This window comes from Chaetura pelagica, unplaced genomic scaffold, assembly GCF_000747805.2.
Source record: "Chaetura pelagica isolate M959 unplaced genomic scaffold, ChaPel_1.0 scaffold911, whole genome shotgun sequence".
Taxonomy (NCBI): Eukaryota; Metazoa; Chordata; class Aves; order Apodiformes; family Apodidae; genus Chaetura; species Chaetura pelagica.
In genome coordinates, this window is record NW_009952354.1 from 194,452 (window position 1) to 217,326 (window position 22,875).

The 22,875-nt window shown below is 53.1% G+C and overlaps 1 protein-coding gene across 1 annotated transcript in view; it reads left to right on the top strand.

The window, feature by feature from the left end:
• Positions 1-22,875, top strand: part of EDC4 (enhancer of mRNA decapping 4) — a 39,763-nt gene that overhangs the window by 12,013 nt on the left and 4,875 nt on the right. Inside the window, 13 exon segments of the mRNA XM_010007841.1 lie at positions 2,161-2,233; positions 3,412-3,503; positions 4,131-4,327; positions 9,253-9,341; positions 10,159-10,312; positions 11,685-12,148; positions 13,894-13,995; positions 14,964-15,116; positions 16,411-16,447; positions 17,544-17,724; positions 19,878-20,033; positions 20,715-20,830; positions 22,157-22,322. Coding sequence (XP_010006143.1) covers positions 2,161-2,233; positions 3,412-3,503; positions 4,131-4,327; positions 9,253-9,341; positions 10,159-10,312; positions 11,685-12,148; positions 13,894-13,995; positions 14,964-15,116; positions 16,411-16,447; positions 17,544-17,724; positions 19,878-20,033; positions 20,715-20,830; positions 22,157-22,322 — 1,980 coding nt within the window.

Here is a 22,875-nt window from a genome sequence, read left to right on the forward strand (position 1 = left end):
GAGGGACCTCTGGAGGTGTCTGGTCCGACCTCCTGCTTGAAGCAGGACTATGGCTGGTAGCAGAGCAGGTCACCTAGGGCTTCCTCTAGTTGCATGTTCAAGGCCCCCAGACTTGACACTTCTGTCTCTGCCCTGGTGCCTTGTCCCCAGGGCTGCGCTCCTGGAGGAAAATATTCCTGATGTTGAACCTGAACCTCCCAGCCCAGCCTGTAGCCATTGGCCCATAGCTCACCAAACCCCCCTGAGATTTTCCAGTTCCTAGAAACCCCCTCCAGGGCTGGGCAAGCTGCAGTGAGTGTGAGGGATGCTTTGGATAAGGTACAAATGAGCTGCTCAGTGTCAGCCATGGTGCTCTTCTCATGGCATAGTGCCACTGTCCCCAGCAGAAGGCAGGGGACAGTGTCCTGGCAGCGCGGGGCCAGGTCCCTCTCCAGCACAGTTTGCTGCAGGCTCACAGGAGCAGAAGCCTTCCCAGAAGAGCTGGCAGGATGTGTTTCTGTCCCTGCTTGTCTGAGTAAACTCTGAGTAGTCAAATGTGGAGGTGTCAGCATGTGATCTGAACTGTGCTGCCCGAGTGGTGACAGAGGAGAGGGCAGCACGTGGCCTGAGGTGAAGGAGAGGATGGGCTGCTTCTCCATCCTGTCTGGGGATCCCTTGCTGAGCTACAGGGCTTCTTGTGACAGAAATGAAGAAGTGGCTCTTTTTTTAGAGTAGCTCTTCATCTTTTGAGATGCATGAGGTGTCTTCTCTGGCTGTCACTACAGTGACTGTGATAACCCTGTGGAGAACTGGCCCGTGCAGACGTCCCTGGGTTGCTGCTTCACCTCAGCTCTGGCTGGATCCTCATCTCCTGCCTTTCTCTTACTAAAATTTGGCAAAATGCATTGAATTAATATTGTGTTTCCTGTTAGAAAGATCCCTGGACTGTCACTTTGGCTCTATGATGTGCTTCCCTGTGCCTGTTGTTGTACATAATAGTTAACTCATGTTGCTGTCAATATTTGTCCCACATTGCTCTGAAATGCAGAAGCAAAAATGACAGATACATGTGGCAGGTCAGGAGTAGAATAGGACTGAGACTTCATGTCCCTGATTGATACTCATATAATTAGGACAATTTGCATAGGAATACCTATCTTTTCTACTCAGCCTCTTTAGCTTTCTTAGCAGTGAGAAAGCTGAAGGTGTCAGTGTTGGCTGATGGGAGGTTATTGCAGAGCTTCTCATAACCAGTTGTTTACACCAAGGAGGGACAGTTGAGCCCTAGTTTGGATATCTGCACAGAATGGTTGAAGTTGGAAGGGATATTAAAGATCATCAACTCCCAACCCCCATGCTATGAGCAGGGACACTTCCCACCAGACCAGGCTGCACAAGCCTCATCCAACCTGGCCTTGAACACCTCCAGGGATGGGGCAGCCACAACCTCCCAGGGCAACCTGTTCCAGTGCCTTCCTACCTTCATGGTGAAGAATTTCTTCCTGATGTCCAACCTAAATCTCCCTCTCCCAGTTTTAATCCATGCTCCGTCTCCCTCCCTGCCCTTGTCCCAAGTCCCTCCCCAGCTTTCCTGGAGCCCCTTCAGGCACTGGAAGGTGCTCTAAGGTCTCCCTGGAGCTTTCTCTTCTCCAGGCTCAACACCCCAACTCTCCCAGCCTGGCTCCAGAGCAGAGCTGCTCCAGCCCTCCCATCATTTCCGTGGCCTTCTCTGGACCTTCTCCAACAGCTCCATGTCTTTACTATGCTGAGGGCTCCAGAGCTGGACACAGTGCTCCAAATATGAGGTGGCGTGTCTCTCCTAAATGTACCCAACCAGTCACTTCCTAAAATATATCCAACCAGTCACTTCCACAGCCAGAGCAAATTGTTGACAGTTCCAGAGCTCCTTTTCCTCCTCTTTATGTAGTGATGTATCTTGTTTTTCTCTTCCTTGAGGCTTACTTGGCTGGATTAGACCAAATCTGGGGGTTCTCCCCTTGGGAGATAAAGGGAAGGTAGCACATACTTTTCCTTACCAGGGTGAATCCACCTTTGGAGTGGAGAAGTGATGAAGCTGTATCATGCTGGTTCTCTGCTGCTGGTTTATGCTTTATCTGCTGTGACATTGTTTTGTTTGCAGTTTCCATCCAACTTCATGGTTTACTTTTGTCTCCCTTCCAGAAGGTGCTCAGGGAGCTGGGGCTGTTGAGTCAGCAGCAGGTGTGCTGATAAAGCTCTTCTGTGTGCACACCAAGTGAGTAAGTCTGGCAGCTCCCTGTGGCTGTCCCACTCCTGCCCTGACCCCCAGCAAGTTGATTTGCCATCCCTTTGTGCTCTTGGACCCATAGGAGCTTCAAGCTGGGGGGTGTTCAACATGGCCTCACCATGGAGTAGCCCTGCATGGTTTGGTGGCAAGGCATGAGCAGGCAGTGATTTAGGAGCTGTGCTGGTGTGTAAGTGCTGGGAAATGTCTCCCAAGTACCCTGGGTGACAGAGCTGGGTGACAGTGAGTAAGGACCAGCTTCTGCTGCTTCTGTCATGGGCAGAAAACAGCAACATGTATGCATAGAATCCCAGGCTGGTTTGAGTTGGAAGAGGTCTTGGAGATCATCTAGTTACAACCCCTGTATGGGCAGAGACACCTCCCACCAGCCCAGGTTGCTCCAAGCCCCATCCAACCTGCCCTTCAACACTGCCAGGGATGGGGCAGCCACAGCTTCCCTGGGCAATCTGGGCCAGGGTCTCACCACCCTCACACCAAACAATTTCCTCTTCATGTCTCACCTCAATCTCCCTCTTCCAGTTTTCATCCCTTCCCCCTTGTCCTCTCCCTCCCTGCCCTTGTCCCAAGTCCCTCCCCAGCTTTCCTGGAGCCCCTTCAGGCACTGGAAGCTGCTCTGAGGTCTCCCTGGAGCCTTCTCTTCTCCAGGCTGAACACCCCAACTCTCCCAGCCAGAGCAGAGCTGCTCCAGCCCTTGGATCATCTCCGTGGCCGCCTCTGGACTCTCTCCAACAGCCCCATGTCCATCTTATGTTGGGGACCCCAGAACTGACCCCAGCCCTGCTGGGGGGTCTGAGCAGAGCAGAGGGGACAATCCCCTCCCTGGCCCTGCTGCCGACACTGCTGGGGATGCAGCCCAGGACAGGATGGTTTCTGGGCTCCAGCACATGAAGCTGCTCATGTTGAGCTTCCCATCACCCAACACCCCCAAGTCCTTCTCCTCAGGGCTGTTTTCCATCTGTTCTCCACCCAGCCTGTATTGGTGCTTGGGATTGCTCTGACCCAGGCACAGAACCTTGTTGAACTTGATGAGGTTTACACCAGCCCAGCTCACTGATTCCAAGGCAGCAGTTCTGTGAAGAGGGATCTCCTAAGCATGAGGCTTCTCTTGGTGATTCATTAGCTAATCAGAGATGTATGGTTTTTTTCAGGGCCCTACAGGATGTGCAAATCAGATTCCAGCCTCTCCATAGCCCTGACACGAGTGCATCCATGCCTCCCCATGGCTCTCATGAAGAATTTGGTGAGCATTGGTGTTCAGTAGATCTTGAGTGTTGCTGAGGCTTTAAAGGGTGTTGGAGAAGGGGCAGCAGGAGGGCAGCTTGGGGTGCCTCTTTGTAACAGGGTAGTGCTCCTGCAGAAAGGGTTCTCAACATGGACTAGCTGTGAAGCTTGGAGAGAGCCCAGGGTGTGTGTGGACCATGGGGACATGGTGGGTGAGGAGCACTCATGCCTTGTGCACGCTGGAGTTCACCTTCCTTGGGAATTTGGTGCTTGTGCCAGAAACGTGGCATTTGTCTCTTGTCAGGTGGAAGAGCTGACAGTGACACGAGAGCTTTGGAGCAGAGGGGACAGGGTCTGTATGTAATGTGCTCTCTCAGGCCATGCACCTTTCTGGGATGTGGCTGTTCGGCTGCATTTAGGGAGAAGAGGAAGCTTGGATCCCTTATTATCAAAGCCTGACAGGATCCCCTGCTTAGCAAGGAGTGAGCAGGACCCAGGGCTGCCTGGCCCGTGGCTTTGAGGAGCTTGTGACAGGTCACAAGTCAGAGCCCGGGATGGGAGCAGCCTGAGCTCAGGTGTGGGAGAATTCAGGCTCTAGCTTTTGAGGGAAGAACTTGTCAATCAATTCCTCTTTCCCCCTTGGAAGCCTTTCCAGAGCACATGGCAGATCTGGGCCCGGAGGGGCTGGGCTCTGCCAAGGGCTCAGCGCACGGCTCGCAGCCCGACCTGCGCCGCATCGCCGACCTGCCCGTCCCCGCAGACTTCCTGGCCCTCTCCAACGATGCCAAACCCAAGCTGATGACTCCAGATGCATTCATGACGCCCAGTACATCTCTTCAACAGGTAACCAGAGGGCAGCACCTTTCGTGGGTGGGATAAGGGATGGGTTTGGATTTTGATCCTGGCGGATGTGGCGCCGGCGAGGCTGCACCTCGAGCGCTGGGGTCAGTTCTGGGCCCCTCGTGACAAGAAGGAGATGGAGTTGTTGGAGAGTGTCCAGAGAAGAGTGACCAAGCTGAGGAAGGGTCTAGAGAACAAGACCTAAGAGGAGAGGCTGAGGGAACTGGGGATGTGTAGTTTGGAGAAGAGAGGGCTGAGGGGAAACTTCATCGCTCTCTACAACTACCTGAAAGGAGGTTGTAGGGAGGAGGATGTTGGCCTCTTCTCCCAAAAGGATAATGACAGGGGCAGAGGAAATGGCCTGAAGCTGCACCAGGGGAGGTTTAGGCTGGATATTAGGAAGAAATTCTTTACTAAAAGTCAGGCCCTGGCACAGGCTGCCCAGGGAGGTTAGTGGAGTCACTATCCCTGGAGGCGTTTAAGAAACGTGTAGATGTGGCACTTCAGGCTGTGCTCTGGTGGGCATGGCCCCTCTGGACTCTCTCCAACAGCCCCATGTCCGTCTTATGTTGGGGACCCCAGAACTGACCCCAGCCCTGCTGGGGGGTCTGAGCAGAGCAGAGGGGACAATCCCCTCCCTGGCCCTGCTGCCGACACTGCTGGGGATGCAGCCCAGGACAGGATGGTTTCTGGGCTCCAGCACATGAAGCTGCTCATGTTGAGCTTCCCATCACCCAACACCCCCAAGTCCTTCTCCTCAGGGCTGTTTTCCATCTGTTCTCCACCCAGCCTGTATTGGTGCTTGGGATTGCTCTGACCCAGGCACAGAACCTTGTTGAACTTGATGAGGTTTACACCAGCCCAGCTCACTGATTCCAAGGCAGCAGTTCTGTGAAGAGGGATCTCCTAAGCATGAGGCTTCTCTTGGTGATTCATTAGCTAATCAGAGATGTATGGTTTTTTTCAGGGCCCTACAGGATGTGCAAATCAGATTCCAGCCTCTCCATAGCCCTGACACGAGTGCATCCATGCCTCCCCATGGCTCTCATGAAGAATTTGGTGAGCATTGGTGTTCAGTAGATCTTGAGTGTTGCTGAGGCTTTAAAGGGTGTTGGAGAAGGGGCAGCAGGAGGGCAGCTTGGGGTGCCTCTTTGTAACAGGGTAGTGCTCCTGCAGAAAGGGTTCTCAACATGGACTAGCTGTGAAGCTTGGAGAGAGCCCAGGGTGTGTGTGGACCATGGGGACATGGTGGGTGAGGAGCACTCATGCCTTGTGCACGCTGGAGTTCACCTTCCTTGGGAATTTGGTGCTTGTGCCAGAAACGTGGCATTTGTCTCTTGTCAGGTGGAAGAGCTGACAGTGACACGAGAGCTTTGGAGCAGAGGGGACAGGGTCTGTATGTAATGTGCTCTCTCAGGCCATGCACCTTTCTGGGATGTGGCTGTTCAGCTGCATTTAGGGAGAAGAGGAAGCTTGGATCCCTTATTATCAAAGCCTGACAGGATCCCCTGCTTAGCAAGGAGTGAGCAGGACCCAGGGCTGCCTGGCCCGTGGCTTTGAGGAGCTTGTGACAGGTCACAAGTCAGAGCCCGGGATGGGAGCAGCCTGAGCTCAGGTGTGGGAGAATTCAGGCTCTAGCTTTTGAGGGAAGAACTTGTCAATCAATTCCTCTTTCCCCCTTGGAAGCCTTTCCAGAGCACATGGCAGATCTGGGCCCGGAGGGGCTGGGCTCTGCCAAGGGCTCAGCGCACGGCTCGCAGCCCGACCTGCGCCGCATCGCCGACCTGCCCGTCCCCGCAGACTTCCTGGCCCTCTCCAACGATGCCAAACCCAAGCTGATGACTCCAGATGCATTCATGACGCCCAGTACATCTCTTCAACAGGTAACCAGAGGGCAGCACCTTTCGTGGGTGGGATAAGGGATGGGTTTGGATTTTGATCCTGGCGGATGTGGCGCCGGCGAGGCTGCACCTCGAGCGCTGGGGTCAGTTCTGGGCCCCTCGTGACAAGAAGGAGATGGAGTTGTTGGAGAGTGTCCAGAGAAGAGTGACCAAGCTGAGGAAGGGTCTAGAGAACAAGACCTAAGAGGAGAGGCTGAGGGAACTGGGGATGTGTAGTTTGGAGAAGAGAGGGCTGAGGGGAAACTTCATCGCTCTCTACAACTACCTGAAAGGAGGTTGTAGGGAGGAGGATGTTGGCCTCTTCTCCCAAAAGGATAATGACAGGGGCAGAGGAAATGGCCTGAAGCTGCACCAGGGGAGGTTTAGGCTGGATATTAGGAAGAAATTCTTTACTAAAAGTCAGGCCCTGGCACAGGCTGCCCAGGGAGGTTAGTGGAGTCACTATCCCTGGAGGCGTTTAAGAAACGTGTAGATGTGGCACTTCAGGCTGTGCTCTGGTGGGCATGGAGAGGTTTGCAGGGTAGTGTGGTGGTGTTGGTTTTGTGGAGTGTGTGGTGGTGGTTTTGTGGTTGTGATTTTCCCCTTTTTAAATTTTTTTTTTAAATTTCCTGGGTGGACAGTTGGACTTGGTGATCTTAGAGGTGTTTTCCAGCCATGACAATTCTGTGATACTTTTGGGAACTTTTTCTAGGCAGTAAGGACTCTGCTGGGTGATGCTCACTCAACACAGAGCACACAGGAAGCTCTCTGGGGGTAACCAAACCCAGTAAAGACATGTTGGCACCTCTAAAATGCTAAACTGGCCTAGGTTTGTGTAGTGAGTGCTGTGTTTGGTGCAGAACTGCTGGTGGGGCCATGCTGTGTAGGCATGGGGGGTTGCTGAAGAGCTGTGTCTGAGCTGGGAGACTGCTCTGACTGGGCTAGACCCCTTGTTTGGGGTGTGACATAGGTCTTAAGGGAAGAAAATATTCTACCTCTGCACATCCTGTCTGTTGGGATCCTGTGGGAGCACATCTCACATGATCACATAGGTAGGTGGTAGGTGGGACTGCAACATCTGCATAAGACAGGAGCTTGGTGGAGTTTTCCAGCACAGCAGGTCTTAACTGGTACAGAATCAAGAGCTCTGTGCTTGCCCCAAGGTTTTCACTGTCAGAAAGCATGTCATAGAGTGGTCAGGGTTGGAAGGGACCTCTGAAGATCATCTAGTCCAGCCCCCTGCCAGAGCAGGATTCCCTAGAACAGGTTCCACAGGAACATGTCCTTATGGGTTTGGCCCTGGGCAGCCTGTCCTGGGCCTCTGTTACTCTCACAGTCAAGAAGTTTTTCCTGATGTTTAGCTTGACCCTCCTGTGCTCCAGCCTGTGCCCATTGCCCCTTGTCCTGTCACTGGACACCCCTGAGCAGAGTCTGGCCCATCCTCCTGACACCCCCTGTAGATATTGACCAGCACTGATCAGATCCCCCCTCAGGCTCCTCCTCTCCAGCTGAACAGCCCCAGCTCTCTCAGCCTTTCCTCACAAGCATGTGAAGATTTCCTCAGGGTTTGGTGATCTGTGAGGAGCTGTAACCAAGCATTCATTCCTCAGAGGAGCTCTGATGGAGCAGTCAGAAGACACATGGTTCCTCTCAGTTCTCTGTTGGTGTGCCTGGCCAGCAGTGCTGCATCCTGCACCCTGGGGTCCTGCCACCCCTTCCCAGAGCCTGGCTGGCACTGGCTCTGTGCATCTGCCCAGCTGGCACAGGTTTGTGATGCCAACAAGCAGAACTGCAAGAATTTGCTGTTTCTTGGCCACTCTGCATCCAAACATCATGTTAGTTGGTCTCAAATCCATTCAGAGTTGCTTTATAATCTGCTCCTGAGGCTCTGCACAGCATTTGTGGCTGGAGTTTTCCCTGTGTGCTTGTAGATTGGAAGGAGACATGAATTTAAGTCTTTTTGAAAGGGCATCCTTTAAAAAAAGTGCCCTGCAGTATATTTACAAGGGGTGGGTTGCACTGATGAGAAGCTGTGGTGTTTTTCTCTGCCTTCCTGTGCAAAATGTGCAGTCAGGAATTTGCTGTGCTGCTGGGGTTCCTGCAGGGAGCTTGTGAGCAGCACTGGTCCCTCAGGCAGGGCTTCCCCTCCATGGAAGGAGCTAGTGGTGGTCACCACAGCTTGAACGTGCACTGGAGGGGCCTGGGTGAGGATGGGGAGCACATGGAGACGTGCAGAAATGGAGTCTGTGATGAGACAGAACCAGCCCAGTGACAACTTGGTGAGCAAAGAATTGACCTTCTCCTAAAGGCTTTGGTGTTGCCAGCCAAGTTGCTGAGAGCAGAAGTTAATGATGTGGCTGAGGGTGGGTGACCTTCCTAATGCAAAGGTATCCCAGGGGAGCAGAGAGAAGTCCTTGAAGGTGGCTGCAGATGGGGCTTGCAGCTCACTCTTGGGTTTAAACATGGAACTGTTCAGTTCCCACCTGGCTTTTCATTTCTGCCTGTTCCAGGCTTCTTCCTGCTGGCAGCAGCACCCAGGGCTGTAGGGTGGACGTGGCCCTGAGTTGCTGATGTTTTCTGGAGCTGGTTGTTGGTAGCCACCAGCAGCAGAGGGGGCCAGCACCCCCTGCTCTGCACTGCCAGCCAGCTGCTTAGATCAGCAGGACCTCTCCTTATGTGCTGAAGCATTCTGCTTCCATCTGTCAGGGCCTAAACCCTGCACAGCCTCTGGCCTCACTGGTGCCAGCAGACCCTGATGGGAGCAGTGTAGGTCGAGGAACAAACTGGGGCCCTGGTGCAGAGCCCTGCAGGGTGACCCTTTGGGAGAGCAGCAGCCTGATGAAAGCAGTTCCTGTGATGAGAGTGTTTTGGGGCTTTCCTCCAACCACCACCTGAGCACCCCAGCTGTGCAACTCGACCTGTTTTTACTTCTTTTTTTCTATTTCCTCTTTGCCAAAGACTCCTGAGGAGTTTTGGAGCCAGTGTTCTTGGGTCAAGCTCTGCTGTTGGACTCTGCTGTCACATCCTGACCACTCTGTTCTTTCCCAGGTGGCTGTGTCTCCAGGCAGCAGTGTCAGCTCCCTGACTGCAGTCACAGCCATGAGCAGCACTTCTGTCACAGATGCCTCTATGTCCAGGTAAATAACTCATGGATTAAATAACATATCTGCAGCTGAACTGTCCCTCAGGGTGTCTAGGAGCTGGAGAGTATCTTGTAGGAGAGGAGGTTGGAACCTGAGTTAGAAACTGGCCTGAGACCCAGCAGTCCTGTAGAGGCAACTGTTGGCACCTTGGGTGTAGCCTGGAGTGTGACTGTTGTCATCCAAGGGGCCAGCAGGGCTGTTCCATTTGTCTCTCAGGAGGATTCCCTTTCTGCTTCTCAGTTTGGTTCCTTTCCATGCTTCTCCCAAAGGGCTGTCCTTGTTTACAGGTAGGAGAGCACTGCAGCCACCAAGGGCAGGAGGGTAATTGGGACTGTTAGGAGACCCTTACTAATGTTGAGGTGGGTTGTGCTGCAGAACAGGGTGAGCTTCATTTCTGGGGGCTGGGAGAAGGACAGAGGGCTGTCTCATAGTCATCTGCTTCTCCCTAAACTCTGTACAGTGTGAACTGAAGGTAGAACAGATTCCTTCTCACCTCTTTTGTTTGTTTGTTGTTTCCACCTGGTATCTCCTTGGGTTGTGTGGGGACTAGGAGATGGGTTCATAGCATTGTTTTGGTTGGAAAAGACCTCCAAGATCATCAAGTCCAACCATTAACCATGAGATGCAGGTGCTAGTTGGCAAGGAATGGCTGGCCATGATGGAAAGAAGAAGGGCTTGAAGAACACCTGTGAGGTTTGGGTTGGGCTCCTCCATGAACCTGTGGATCCTGTCCCCTCACCTTGAGTGTTTGATGCAGATCTGTGTCATTAGGTTGTCCTGCTTGATTTGTCAGTGTCTCTGTTTCCTGCAGGCCATCAGAAGACTTGACTGTGAGCCCCAAGATGCAGCTGGACAGCAGCCTCACACTGAGCAGCAGCAGCAGCAGTCTCCAGACCAGTCCTAGAAGCCATTCAGTTCTCATCCCAGGCCTCCCTGACAAGCTAACACCAAAGGCACCTGTTCCAGTAAGGCTGCAAATGCTGCTCCCTTCCTTCCTTCTTGTGGGCCAAGGAACCTCAGCAGGTGTAGATGAGCTGTAATTAGTTATCTGGATGTTGACAGGGTCTGTGTCTGCCCTTTGGACAGCACAACCCTGCAGCTGGGTTAATGGAACTTGACCTTGTGTAGAACAGCAGGTCTCTGAGCACCAGAGGCAGCCCCAGCTTGTGCTGTCACTGTCACAGGGGGTGGAGCTGGGCAGCCTTTGAGTCAGGGGACAGTGCTGCCTGGGAAGGTTCCTTCCTCCCTGCTGGTCTCAAGCAATCATTTCCTATCCCTAAATCTTTCCAGGTGTGATGTAAAACAGAGTATGGCAAAGCTTGACATTCCTATCAGCTTTCAGTGCTGAAGAGGTTCAGTGTTAGAACTGACCTTGGCCCTCCAGGACAAGGGATCCTGGAGCAGAGCAGGGAGGTAGAACTGGTGTGACATTTTCTTTTGAAAGTGTGTTCAAACTAGCAGTGGTTTAATTGTGGTGTTGGCCCAGTGAGGGTTGGCTACAAGTCCTGGGGGCCTTCTCTGTCTGCTGGAAAGGCTCTTCCCAGGTGGCTGGTTGGTGTAAGGAACCAGGGGCTCTTGGGCTGTCTTTGCATTATGGGTTGACCTACTAGAAAGTGACTCCATGGAGAAGGACTTTGGAGTCTTGGTGAACAGTAAGTTATCCATGGGACAGCAATGTGCTCTTGTGGCCAAGAAGGCCAGTGGAATCCTGGGGTGCATTAAGCAGAGTGTGTCCAGCAGGTCAAGGCATTTTCTCCTCCCCCTCTACTCTGCCCTGGTAAGACCACGTCTGGAGTGTTGTGTCCCGATCTGGGCTCCCCAGATCTACTCCCCAGGGTTTTACTGGAGAGAGTCCAAGGGAGGCTACAAGGATGATAAAGGGACTGGAACACCTGCCTTAAGAGGACAGGCTGAGAGACCTGGGGCTCTTGAGTCTAGAGAGGAGAAGACTGAGAGGGGACCTGCTTAATGCTTACAAATGTCTGATGGGTGGGTGTCAAAAAGAGTGAGCCAGTCTCTGCTTGGTGGTGCCTGTGACAGGACAAGAGGTAACAAGGACCAGCTTGAGCATAGGAAGTTCCATCTAAACATGAGGAGGAACTTCTTTGCTGTGAGGGTGACAGAGCCCTGGGACAGGCTGCCCAGAGAGGTGGGGGGAGTCTCCTTCTCTGGAGCCTTTCCAGCCCTGTCTGGATGCCTTTCTGAGTGACCTGCCCCAGGTGTTCCTGCTCCAGCAGGGGGATGGACTTGGTGACCTCCGGAGGTCCCTTCCAACCCCCACCATTCTGAGACTCCGTGATGACCCTCAAGGCTCATTTCTGATTGTTCTGAACTCAGGTGACACCAGGAAACCCCTCTCTGGCCCTGGAGCTGCAGGAGGTGGAGCCCTTGGTGGTGCCCCAGGCTTCTCCCACCCGCGAGCGCTCTCCAGATGTCATCTCCTCAGCCTCCACTGCCATGTCCCAGGACATCCCAGAGATCGCCTCCGAGACCCTCCAGCGCAGCTTCGCGGCGCCTCCGGCCGGGCTCCCCGGGGAGGGGCTGGAGCCCCCTCACCACGCAGACAGCATGGCCTCTGCTGCCTCAGCCCTGCACCTGCTGTCCCCCAGGAACAGGCACAGCTCCGAGCACAGCCACCACTCTTTGGACATGCCTCCAGTGGAGGTGGACAGACTGAACGCTCCGTCCCTGCTGGAGGCTGCTCTAACTCAGGAAAGCGCAGCTGCTGACAATGTGGTGGGTCAGCCCTGGCCAGCAGCTCCTGACATAACCAGGGAAACCAGGAACAGCATGGCAGACAGGTAACCACTGGGCTTTCTCCTGCTTAGGGCATTTTCTTTGCACTTGCCAGTTCCCAGCTGGGTGAAAAGCCCTTCTGTTGGGATGCAACTGGAACAGTTCTCCATCACTCCCTTTCCTGAAAGGATCTAGTGATCCAGCCTCTGTGCTGTGTCCTGAACTTCCTCAGCCAGCTCTAACAACATCATGTGCACCTGCTTCCCAGGAGCAAACTGTTCTGCTGGAGCACTGCTTGGATTCAGCACAGAATCCCTGTCCCTGCCTTGTGGTTGGGTGGGAACAAAGAGATGAATCTGGCACCTCCAGAGTCTGCCCAGGCTAGGACTGCAGGCAGCAGGACAGCCTGCAAACACCTGCCTTTGCAACAGGACTCACAGGATGAAGGGGTCAGTGTTGTCCCTCAGACTGTCCAGGGGTGTTTCCTCCCACCAGAATTCCAAGAGAAAAGCTTTCACCTGATGCCTTCCTACCTGAGGAGGCTGCTTCAGGCAACAGTCTCAATTCTGCTGGCTCTGGGGAGGGTGCTGAGCCTGTGTTTCTATGCAGGGCTTTTGCCTTTGCTCATATTTTGAATTGGAGAAAACACTTCCCCAGGAGTTGGTGATTTCCCTTAATCCCACTCAGTCTTCAGGGCTTCCCATATCCGAGTAGCAGAGCAGATCTGGCTGGCTCAGAGGTATTTTGCTTCTGCAGCAATAGAATTGTTTGGCATTCCAGCTCAGCCATCAGGCTGCATGGGAGTAACAAGTGCTCAGTTGTGGTTCAAGATCCTCCTGCACATGGAGTTCAGAGACCTGGTTGATGCCTTGCCAGGGGAGGGGGGTGTGTAATTTGCTTTCAAACCCTTTATGAAGTTCAGGCTGGATTTGCTGTAGCAATTCTGTTCTGTCTGGTAGAGCTAACCCATCAAATTGATGCACTTCTCTCTGTGAGCTCCTCAGCCACTTGGAAGATCTGAGGAACAGTGACTTGTGCCCCAGTGCTGAGTAGCACCTGAGGAAGAGCAGCCACAGATGGTGCTGTTCACTGAACTCGCTGTGCTGCCCCTTTTGAGCAGAGTCTCACCTGCCTTGGGTGGGTGTCTCTTGGGATATGGTGCTTGGGCAGAGCCTGACACATAGCTGAGCTGCTTCCACCAAGATGATCAGAGGCCTGGAGCAGCTCTGCTCTGAATTGGGGCTGTTCAGCCTAGAGAAGAGAAGGCTCCAGGGAGACCTTAGAGCACCTTCCAGTACTTGAAAGGGGCTCCAGGAAAGCTGGGGAGGGGCTTTTCATCAGAGAAGATGGTGATAGGACAAGGGGTGATGGTTTTAAACTGAGAGAGGGGAGATTTTGGTGACATATTAGGAAGAAATTCTTCACTCTCAGGGTGGTGAGGAACTGGAATGGGTTGCCCAGGGAGGTTGTTGATGCCCCATCCCTGGAGGTTTTTAAGGCCAAGTTGGAGGGGGTTTTGTGCAACCTGGTCTAGTGGGTTCCCTGCTCATGGCAGGGGGGTTGGAGCTTGATGATCTTTAGTGTCCTTTCCAACCTTAATGATTCTATGACTCTTAAGCCCCCCAGAAAAATGCATGGAGAAGTTTTTTAGCACCTCTCAACAACCCTTCACTTCTCTCTGGATCTTTGCATGTAGGGGTGGGGTTTTTTTTGTTGTCGTTTTAGACAGAATCTGCTATGGGAGGTGGAACGAGCGGATGCCCAAGCTGAAAGAGACTTTGATGACATCTTCTTTTTGTCCCCCCTCTAGCCCAAGGGATGAGGTTGAAGAAAAGCACAAGAGCTCTTCCTACCACCGACACAGCTACCACCTGCTGCAGCACGACAGCCAGGATGCCAGTGCAGAGCAAAGGTACCCAGTGCTCACTCCACGTGGCCTCAGCTCTGTCCCCAGCAAGTCTTCACGTGGGGGCTGAATCTCTGTGCTTTGGCTCCTGACCTCACGTGTGTGTGCAGCTTCTGCAGTGCTCTGGTGACTTTAGGTGGTCACAAGATTGGCCCAATTTACTCTCTGTAGGGAAGGGTTTGTGCTGCTCCTAATAGCGCTGACCAGGCTTGGTTTAATTCCCAGTTACAACCTGCTGGAGGAGCAGTTCCCAAATACTGTGCCTTGGATGAGGTGGTGAGAGGACCTCTGGAGTTAGTTCCTTGCTTTTGAGACGCTTCAGGAGGCCACCCTGCAGCTCTGTGGGCACATTCTGTGTGCCTGGTCAGCTCAGCTCAGCCCAGTTTGACAGCTGAAGGTTCATTCCTAATCCATGTTTCGATTCCGACCGAAGCACGTGGCCTGTGTTGGTCAGCAGCTGGAAGACTCTGAGTTTCCCAGGATCTTCTAGGCTCAACCCAGTTCTCTGTTCCCACAGTACCTGCTGAATGTCTTTCTGTCTGTCAGGCTGTAAGGATGTCCTGTTCTTGGGCTCCCTACTGGGTCAGCTCCACACCCTCCTGCTTCTGTGCTGGTGTGTGTGCAGCAGGTGCAGGCACCACAGTTGTCCCCAGCACAGAGACCTTGCAGGTCTTGTTGTGCAGCCCTCAAGCTGGCCATGAGCAAGCTGGCTCAGAACAGAGCAGCAGGTGCTGAGCTCCCCAGAAGTCTCTGTGGTGGAGGTGGTGGGTGTCCTCTGCTGCCTGGCTATGGCCATGGCTGGATGAAGAGCAGAGTGTGACCCTGGTCTGCAGGGCGGTTGGGCTGGATGGTCTCCAGAGGTCCCTTCCAACCCTCACCATTCAAAACACAAAAAAAGAAACCCCTCCCCTTAGTGAAGGCTGGTGCTGTCTGGTACTGCAAGTGATGTCCTCTCCCCTGCTGTTCCCTCACAGTGACCATGATGATGAAGTTGCAAGTTTGGCTTCCACATCAGGTGGATTTGGTGCCAAAGCGTCTACGCAGAGGCTGCCGGTGAAGGACTGGAAAGCCAAGGCATCCCCTCGGGCTTCCCCAAAGCTCAAGAGGAAGGGCAAGAAAGATGATGGGTATGTTGGGTTTGCCAGGACACTGGTGGTCATGGGACCAGCTGTGCAGGGCCACAGCCTGGAGGAGCTGTTAAATGAGGGGCTGAGGCTGGGCCAAGTGTCCCACCCCTCACCTCGCTTGGCAAATGGTGGGAACCCCACAGAAGGTGTTGCTGGTTCCTCAGTCACCCACTGCCACTTGGGGTGTGTGGGAGGAAGTGCTGTACTACCTGTCCAGCTGGGAATCAAACCCCAAAGTACAGCCTGGGCTTCAGAAGAGGTGGGGGAGGTAAATCACATGTTGTGGTGGGGACATTGGATCCATTGGCTGGTTTCAGTGAAAGCTTCATTGGGACTGTGAGGCTGGGAGTGGAGCTTCACATGGCCTCCAGTTTTAATTGGCTTCTGAACGCTGGCACAGTGCCACAACATCTGTCCTTTGTCACCTGCCTTGCTGCTTCTGTGTGTTTCTAAATGTGCCCCTCTGAATGTCTTGAGTGAAAACTGGTGAGTGGAAAGGTCTGCCCAGGGCAAAGGAGACCAAGCTGTCTGCATTAGGGTGAGGGGAGCAGCACAGCTCCTGCATGGGGCTCTCTCCTCTTCTTGCTTCTCCTAGCTCCATGGTTGGGATCTCCAGATGTGCAGATCACAACCTGGATGGGCTGTGGCATGACATTTCTGGCTGTCATCCTGTACTGTGGCACCCAGAAGCTCCAAAATTACTTTCCTTTTTCCTGCCTCAGCCTTTTGGAAGTTGCTGCTTGGGTGCTGGGTGTTGGCTTTCCTTCTGGAGAGTTGGAATAGTCATATTTGTGACTTGGATAAAGACAGACAACATCAGTGGGTCAGTTCAGGGTTTTTCCCAGTTCTGCTGGTGTGCATCACCAGGTTCTTGAGAGCTGGAGTGGTACTAGATGATTTGAAAGCTTATTCATTCTATATTTAACAAATGGGTACTTGGTTTTCCTTTGTAAAGAAGAAGGAGACCTTCCCAAGCTGTTTGGCAAAGCCTCCCCTGGCTCTGAATTTGGACAAAACTGAAGAATCAGTGTGTTGGTCTTTGTAACAGTCCTCACTGAGACCTGGTTCAGGTTTCCTCACTGAGACCTGGTTCAGATCTCCTCCCTGCAAAGGAACCAGCCTGTAAGGAATGGAATAGTGCAAAGGATGGAAGGATTTTATCACCTCTTCAGGGGATGCTGGGCAAAACAGGAGTGTGAGCTGAAGAGCAGAACCTAAAGCAACCATAAAATGTGTGACCTGGTCTGGCAGAAGACTTGGAGATTGGATTACTAGTTTTCTTCTTTTTTTCCAGGGATGTGAACCAGTCACCAAGATCATCCAACAACCAGGTGAGTCAGAGCTGCTCTGCAGTCTGTCCCAGGAGCATCCTGCTCCAGCTCTACCAACTGTCTCACCTGAGATGAAGTTTATCCCAGTTCCTTGAAACTGGGCTAGGCCTGAGCAGGCTGGGGTGGGACTGGCCTTGGCCTTGCTCTGCTCTGACTGGAGCTGCCCAGAGCTGCCCAGCCTGATGGCTTCCTTCACCTTTGCCTGGTGATGTCCATTCTGGTGTTCTCACAAGCCCTGTGTCACCTGAGGCTCTTCCACCCATTTCCTCTTCCCTGCTGAGGTGACTCAGGCAGCAGGAAAAGCTCATCTCTAAATTGGGAAGATAAGGCTTCCATGGATGGGCCAGTCAGTAGATAAGGAGTTGGCTGCTGATTCCAGACAAAGAGTTGTGGTCAAAGGCTTGATGTCCAAGTGGAGAACAAGTGGTGAGTGGGGTGACAAGTGGTGTTCCTCAAGGAGGCAACAACCTTTCTATAAGGGCCAGTAGCAATAGGGCAAGGGAGAATGGTTTTAAGTTGAAAAAGGGGAGATTTACACTAGAAATGAGGAGGAAATTGTTCCCGAAGAGGGTGGTGAGAGCCTGGCCCAGGTTGCCCAGGGAAGCTGTGGCTGCCCCATCCCTGGCAGTGTTGAAGGGCAGGTTGGATGGGGCTTGGAGCAACCTGGGCTGGTGGGAGGTGTCCCTGCCCATGCAGGGGTGGGTCTGGATGATCTTGAAGGTCCCTCCCAACCCAAACCATCCTGGGATTCTATGATTTTTTTAATGTTCAGAGGCCTAAACACCCTCAGTGCTAAAAGTGGCCAACAGTGAGTAGGATCTTGTTTCTTCAGTTTCCTTTTAGATGACAGAGTTTTGGAGAGAGTCTTGAATCTGAACAGTTGAGGATATTCTAAGCAACCACTTACAAACTCCAAGTGGGAACTTCATGTACCTTTATCAGTTCATTTCTTGGGACAGAAGCCTTAGAAATAAACATTTCTGTTTTGTGTGTCATGCTTCAGTCTAAGGCACAAGGCTTGACTTGATCACCCAGCAGAAAGCCTGACTGACCCCTGATCCTGTCAGAAATGAAGGTTTGTCCTCTCCACACCCAGGTGACCCCCGAGTTCCAGGATGAGCTGATGTGCATCTTGAGGAGCCAACAGCGGGAGCTCTCGGAGCTGCGGCAGAACCAGATGGAGCTGCTGCAGAGACTGACAGATCACCTGGATGCCATTCAGAGCTCCCTCATGGGCCATGTGGAGAGGGTGATTGACTCCCAGCAGGAGCAGGAACGTATCCTTGTTGACAAATATTGTGTGGGAGTCAGGGAGTGGAAGGCTGTGGGGCAGACTGGAGACAGGAGGAAAGTGAAGGAAGTTCAAGGATCTCGGTAGCAAGGTTGCCTGGCTGCAGGGCAGCTAGTCCAGTTCCTCTTGATTCCCCAGCAAGAGAATAGAGAAAAACTGAGACTTCTCTGTGCCACTAAATCTTCTAATTGCTCATTAAGACCATGAATGATGCAATGCTGGAGCAGACTATTAGGTGGAGTTCACCTGATACTCTGTCAGGCAGTGGCCGGTTGCACAGGAGTGGTGCTGGGATGATCCTTCCCTTCCTTCCCTCCTCAAGGCAAGTCACTGTTTGCACCAGAAGTAGCATCAGGCTGCCAGTCTCCATAGCTGAAGGTAGAACTCTCCTGTCTGTACCCATAGACACATCTGATGGTCTGCAGGTCCCTTCTCCGTGGTCTGAAAAGTACTTTCTTTTGGTGTTTTCAAACCTGACATCCAGTTATTTTCACTCACCTGATACTCTGTCAGGCAGTGGCTGGTTGCACAGGAGTGGTGCTGGGATGATCCTTTCCTTCCCTTCCTTCCCTCCTCAAGGCAAGTCACTGTTTGCACCAGAAGTAGCATCAGGCTGCCAGTCTCCATAGCTGAAGGTAGAACTCTCCTGTCTGTACCCATAGACACATCTGATGGTCTGCAGGTCCCTTCTCCGTGGTCTGAAAAGTACTTTCTTTTGGTGTTTTCAAACCTGACATCCAGTTATTTTCACTGGCAGCAGCCAGTTCCTGTGCATCTTTTGCTGCCCTGGAGTTGGTCTCTTTCCCCCCACTGAGCAGCTCCAGCCTGTCTTAAATCACCCTTAGCTTAACATGTCACCACCTAACTTAACATGGTCCTTCTTTGGCAAGGGGTTGGACTCAATGATCTCCAGAGATCCCTTCCAACTGCTGACATTCTGTGATCCTGTAATTAGTTCTGTTTTCTCTATTGATGAGTCTTTCACTTTCCTTTCTGACCACCAGGCTGATATTTTCATGGATAATTCAGAGAGCTTTCTACTGACCTTGGGAATCTGGAGCTGCATTGGAATATTGGAATTATTTTTCCGTGCACAACTTCATACCTGCTCTGGGTTTTGTCAGCAGTTGGATTGTCTTTTCACTGCTTGTTTTGGGTTTCTCTTTGAAGATGCCACAGTGTTTTTGTGGGGGCTCCTTGGTTGCTTCATGAGGTGTGATGAGCCTGGGTTTGCTCCCCTGCTCTGTGTCACTGAAGTCCCCCACCTCCATCCTGTAGGAACATTTTTACTGGTTTGGTTTTTCTGGATATTGGGCTTCTTAGTTTCTCCAGCAGGTTTGGCTGGGTTGGGGTTAACTTTCATCCTAGCAGCTCCTGTGGTGGGAAGTTCTGGATTTGTGACCAAAACAGCCTTGATAATACCCTGATGTTGTTGCTAAACCCTGTCAAGGCCTTCTCCATTTCTCACCCTGCCCCACCAGTGAGCAGGCTGGGGTGGGCAAGGAGCAGGGAGGGGGCAGGGCTGGGCCAGCTGACCCCAGCTGTGTCCTGCATGGCATGACAGGCTGCTCAGCAGCAGAAGCTGGGGGAAAGGGGGAGGAAAAGGGGGGGAAACTGGGAGTGATAGGGTTTGTGTTCCCCTCTTGCTGTTGGGTGGGATGAGCCTGGTGTTGCTGGGGGTGGCCACCCAGCTGCAGGACTGAGTTCATTCCTCATTTTGCTTCTCCCTCACGTGCAGCTTTTGCTTTCCCTCTTAAACTGCCTTCACCTCAAGCTTTCTCACTTTCCCCCTTCCTGTCCCCTCCCTGTCCTGCAGGGGAGGGAGCAAACTGACCTGCCCAGAGGGGCATCCAACTTAACCCACAGCAGGCAGGGAGCTCTGCTGCCCAGCTTCTTCTGGCTGTTTGACTTTTCCACCACACCTTCCAGAGCTCTTCTCAACTTGACCATTTGTTGAAGAGCAGCCTGTTGTTTACAGGAACCCCTCAGCCATGACAGGTGGACCTCTCTTTTCACCCACGTTGCAAACTTGCTCTCACTGAGCTTCTGGAGGTGATGTGAGTGTCCATCTTCATGGACAGAAGTGTTGAAGGTAGAGGAGAAAGCTGTGGTTGGTGCTCCTTGACGTGCTGTCCCTAGAGAGGAGGCTGGACCGCGCGCTGACGGAGGGGCAGCAGCGCAACGGGCAGCTCCAGGAGCACCTCTCCCAGCAGCTCTCCCAGGCCCTCTCTGCTGCTGTGTGTACCCGTCTGGAGAGGACCATCCGTGAGGAGATGAAGAAGACTGTGCCCCAGTGTGAGTTGCTGCTTCTGAAGGGAGGTCTTTGCATTTAGCCCCTCAGGGACCGGGCGTGTGCTGTGTCAAAGTGCTGGCTCTGCCTGAGGCAGGAGTTGGGTTGCATGAAGAGCAGTCATTGCTCTTCACTCTGTTGTGGGTCTTGCTACAATCTGAGAGAGGAGATGTGGTTTGGAAGGAGTGAGAAGCTCCCAAAGAGCCTGGTCTGACCTTCCATTGTAATCCAGAAAGCTTCTGGAGTCTGTTCTGTGGAGGGAGGCAAAAGAAACTAATGAGTTTGGAAATGCTGAGCAAACTTAAACCTGTGTTTGCCCTTCTTTGAAGCACTGGCATCATCCATGTGAGGAAATGTTCAAGGAAGTGCTGGTGGGAAAGCCTTCTGCAGCCATCAGTGTCCACCATTCTGCTTGAAGCAGGGCTGCCCACTATTCTAGATCAGGTCAGCTCTGACTTTGTCAAGTCTTGAAAACCCTCAAGGCTGGAGGTTCCACAGCCTCCCTGGTGCCTTCCAGAGCTTTACCACTTCCCTGGCAAGAAGTTCCTCCTAATGTCCAACCTTAGCTTCCCAAGCCAGACTTTGTGACCATTGCCCCTCACTGTGTCATAGCCAAGAAGAGTTTGACTCTGTTTTCTCTGTTGGGTTTTGAAGTGTGACTCTAGACTTTGCCATGTTGTGCCCAGGCATTTCCAAGAGCATGGACCCTGTTGCTGGCCAGCTGAGCAACACAATTGCTGCCAAGCTCACTGCTGTGGAGGGGACACTGAAAGAGAGTATCACCAAGCTAGTGAAGTCAAAGGTAAGGACCAGCAGGCTGCAGCTTTTCCCACGTAGCAAGTCCTCATACCTCTTGCCCTCACCTATGTCTCCAGGTAAGGTCAGTTTAGCTGCCATGGTCAAAGCTCTTTGCTGGTCTCATCAGGAGAGCGAGCTCGTTGTGTCCTCACCTGCTTGGCTTCCTGAGAAACCAAGAATCCTTTCTTCCATTTACCCAACCTCATGAAGTTCAACAAGGCCAGGAGCAAGGTTCAGTGCCTAGGTTGGGGCAATCCCCAGCACCAGTACAGGCTGGGTGCAGAATAGATGGAGAACAGCCCTGAGGAGAAGGACTTGGGGGTGTTGGGTGATGGGAAGCTCAACATGAGCAGCTTCATGTGCTGGAGCCCAGAAACCAACTGTCCTGGACTGTCAACAGCAGAGTGACCAGCAGGGCCAGGGAGGGGATTGTCCCCTCTGCTCTGGTGAGACCCCATGCAGGGCTGGGGCCAGTTCTGGAGCCCCCAACACTAGAAGGACACGGAGCTGTCGGAGAGAGTCCAGAGGAGGCATCTTTGGGCTGGAGCAGCTCTGTTCTGGAGCCAGGCTGGTAGAGTTGAGGTGTTCAGCCTGGAGAAGAGAAGGCTCCAGGGAGACCTTTAGAGCACCTTCCAGGGCCTGAAGGGGCTCCAGGAAAGCTGGGGAGGGACTTGGGACAAGGGCAGGGAGGGAGAGGACAAGGGGGAAGGGATTAAAACTGGAAGAGGGAGATTGAGGTGAGACATGAGGAGGAAATTGTTTGGTGTGAGGGTGGTGAGAGCCTGGCCCAGGTTGCCCAGGGAAGCTGTGGCTGCCCCATCCCTGGCAGTGTTGAAGGGCAGGTTGGATGGGGCTTGGAGCAACCTGGGCTGGTGGGAGGTGTCCCTGCCCATGCAGGGGGTTGGAACTAGGTGATCTTTAAGTCCCTTCCAACCCAAACCAGCCTGTAATTTCATGATGTTCTCTTAGAGGGGGGGATTCTCACTACAGCAGTGGTTTTAGGACCATCTCAGTTAGCAAAGTGATCAAAGTTTGGCTCTTGTCTCTGCCTTTCCACTGCTTTCAGGGTGCAGAAGCATTCCATGTCTTAGCAGGGAATGGTGGCTTGTGGGAGGAAAGCAGGGAAGGAAAGAGGAGCCACAGCTGCCTGTGCCACCTCCCCTCGCTCTGCAGCGAGACCTTCTGGGGCAGGTGCTGTGGTCATAGTGGAGAGAGCTGAGGAGAAACAGGCTTCTGGCTCTGGGCTGGGTGGGTTGCAGGGACCATCACACCTCCATCCTGGAGCAGGCTGCTGGCCATCTTCTGAGATCTCTTCTGTGTCCCCCTGCAGAACCTGACGGACACCGTGGTGAGGGCGACGGCTGATACCCTGCAGGGCCCCATCCAGGCTGCCTACAGGGAGGCCTTCCAGACTGTGGTGTTGCCAGCCTTTGAGAAGAGCTGCCAGTCCATGTTCCAGCAGATCAATGACACCTTCAAGCAGGGCACACAGGAATGTGAGTGGCTTCTCTGGGTTTACTCTGTGCAGCACATGTGCCTTAGTGTTGGACAAGTTGGCCTCAATGACTTTGTCTTTTGGAGTCTCACTGGTAACTGTCAAACCTCTTTGCCCATCCCCATGGGCCAAAGACCTGCTCCATTTCACATGTGGAGAACAGAAGCTGAAGGGAGGAGGGATTTGTGGGTGGTGCTGTAGGAACAGTCACCTCTGGTCTCTGTAGCCCATGTGGTGAAACACTTGGCCTCATTCCCTGAGTCTGTGATTTCATCTCTTGAGTAGTAAAGCCCAGCTGTAGGATCCCACCATCCTGACCCCAGGAAGTTGATGGTTGGAGGAGGTAGCAGCTAGGTCCTCACCTCAGAGGGGCAAAGGATTGGGGAATGTTTAGAGAAGGGCGCGGGGATCATGGAATCCCAGAGCAGTTTGGGTTGGAAGGGACGTTAAAGACCATCCAGTCCCAACCCCCTGCATGGGCAGGAACACCTCCCACCAGCCCAGGTTGCTCCAAGCCCCATCCAACCTGCCCTTCAACACTGCCAGGGATGGGG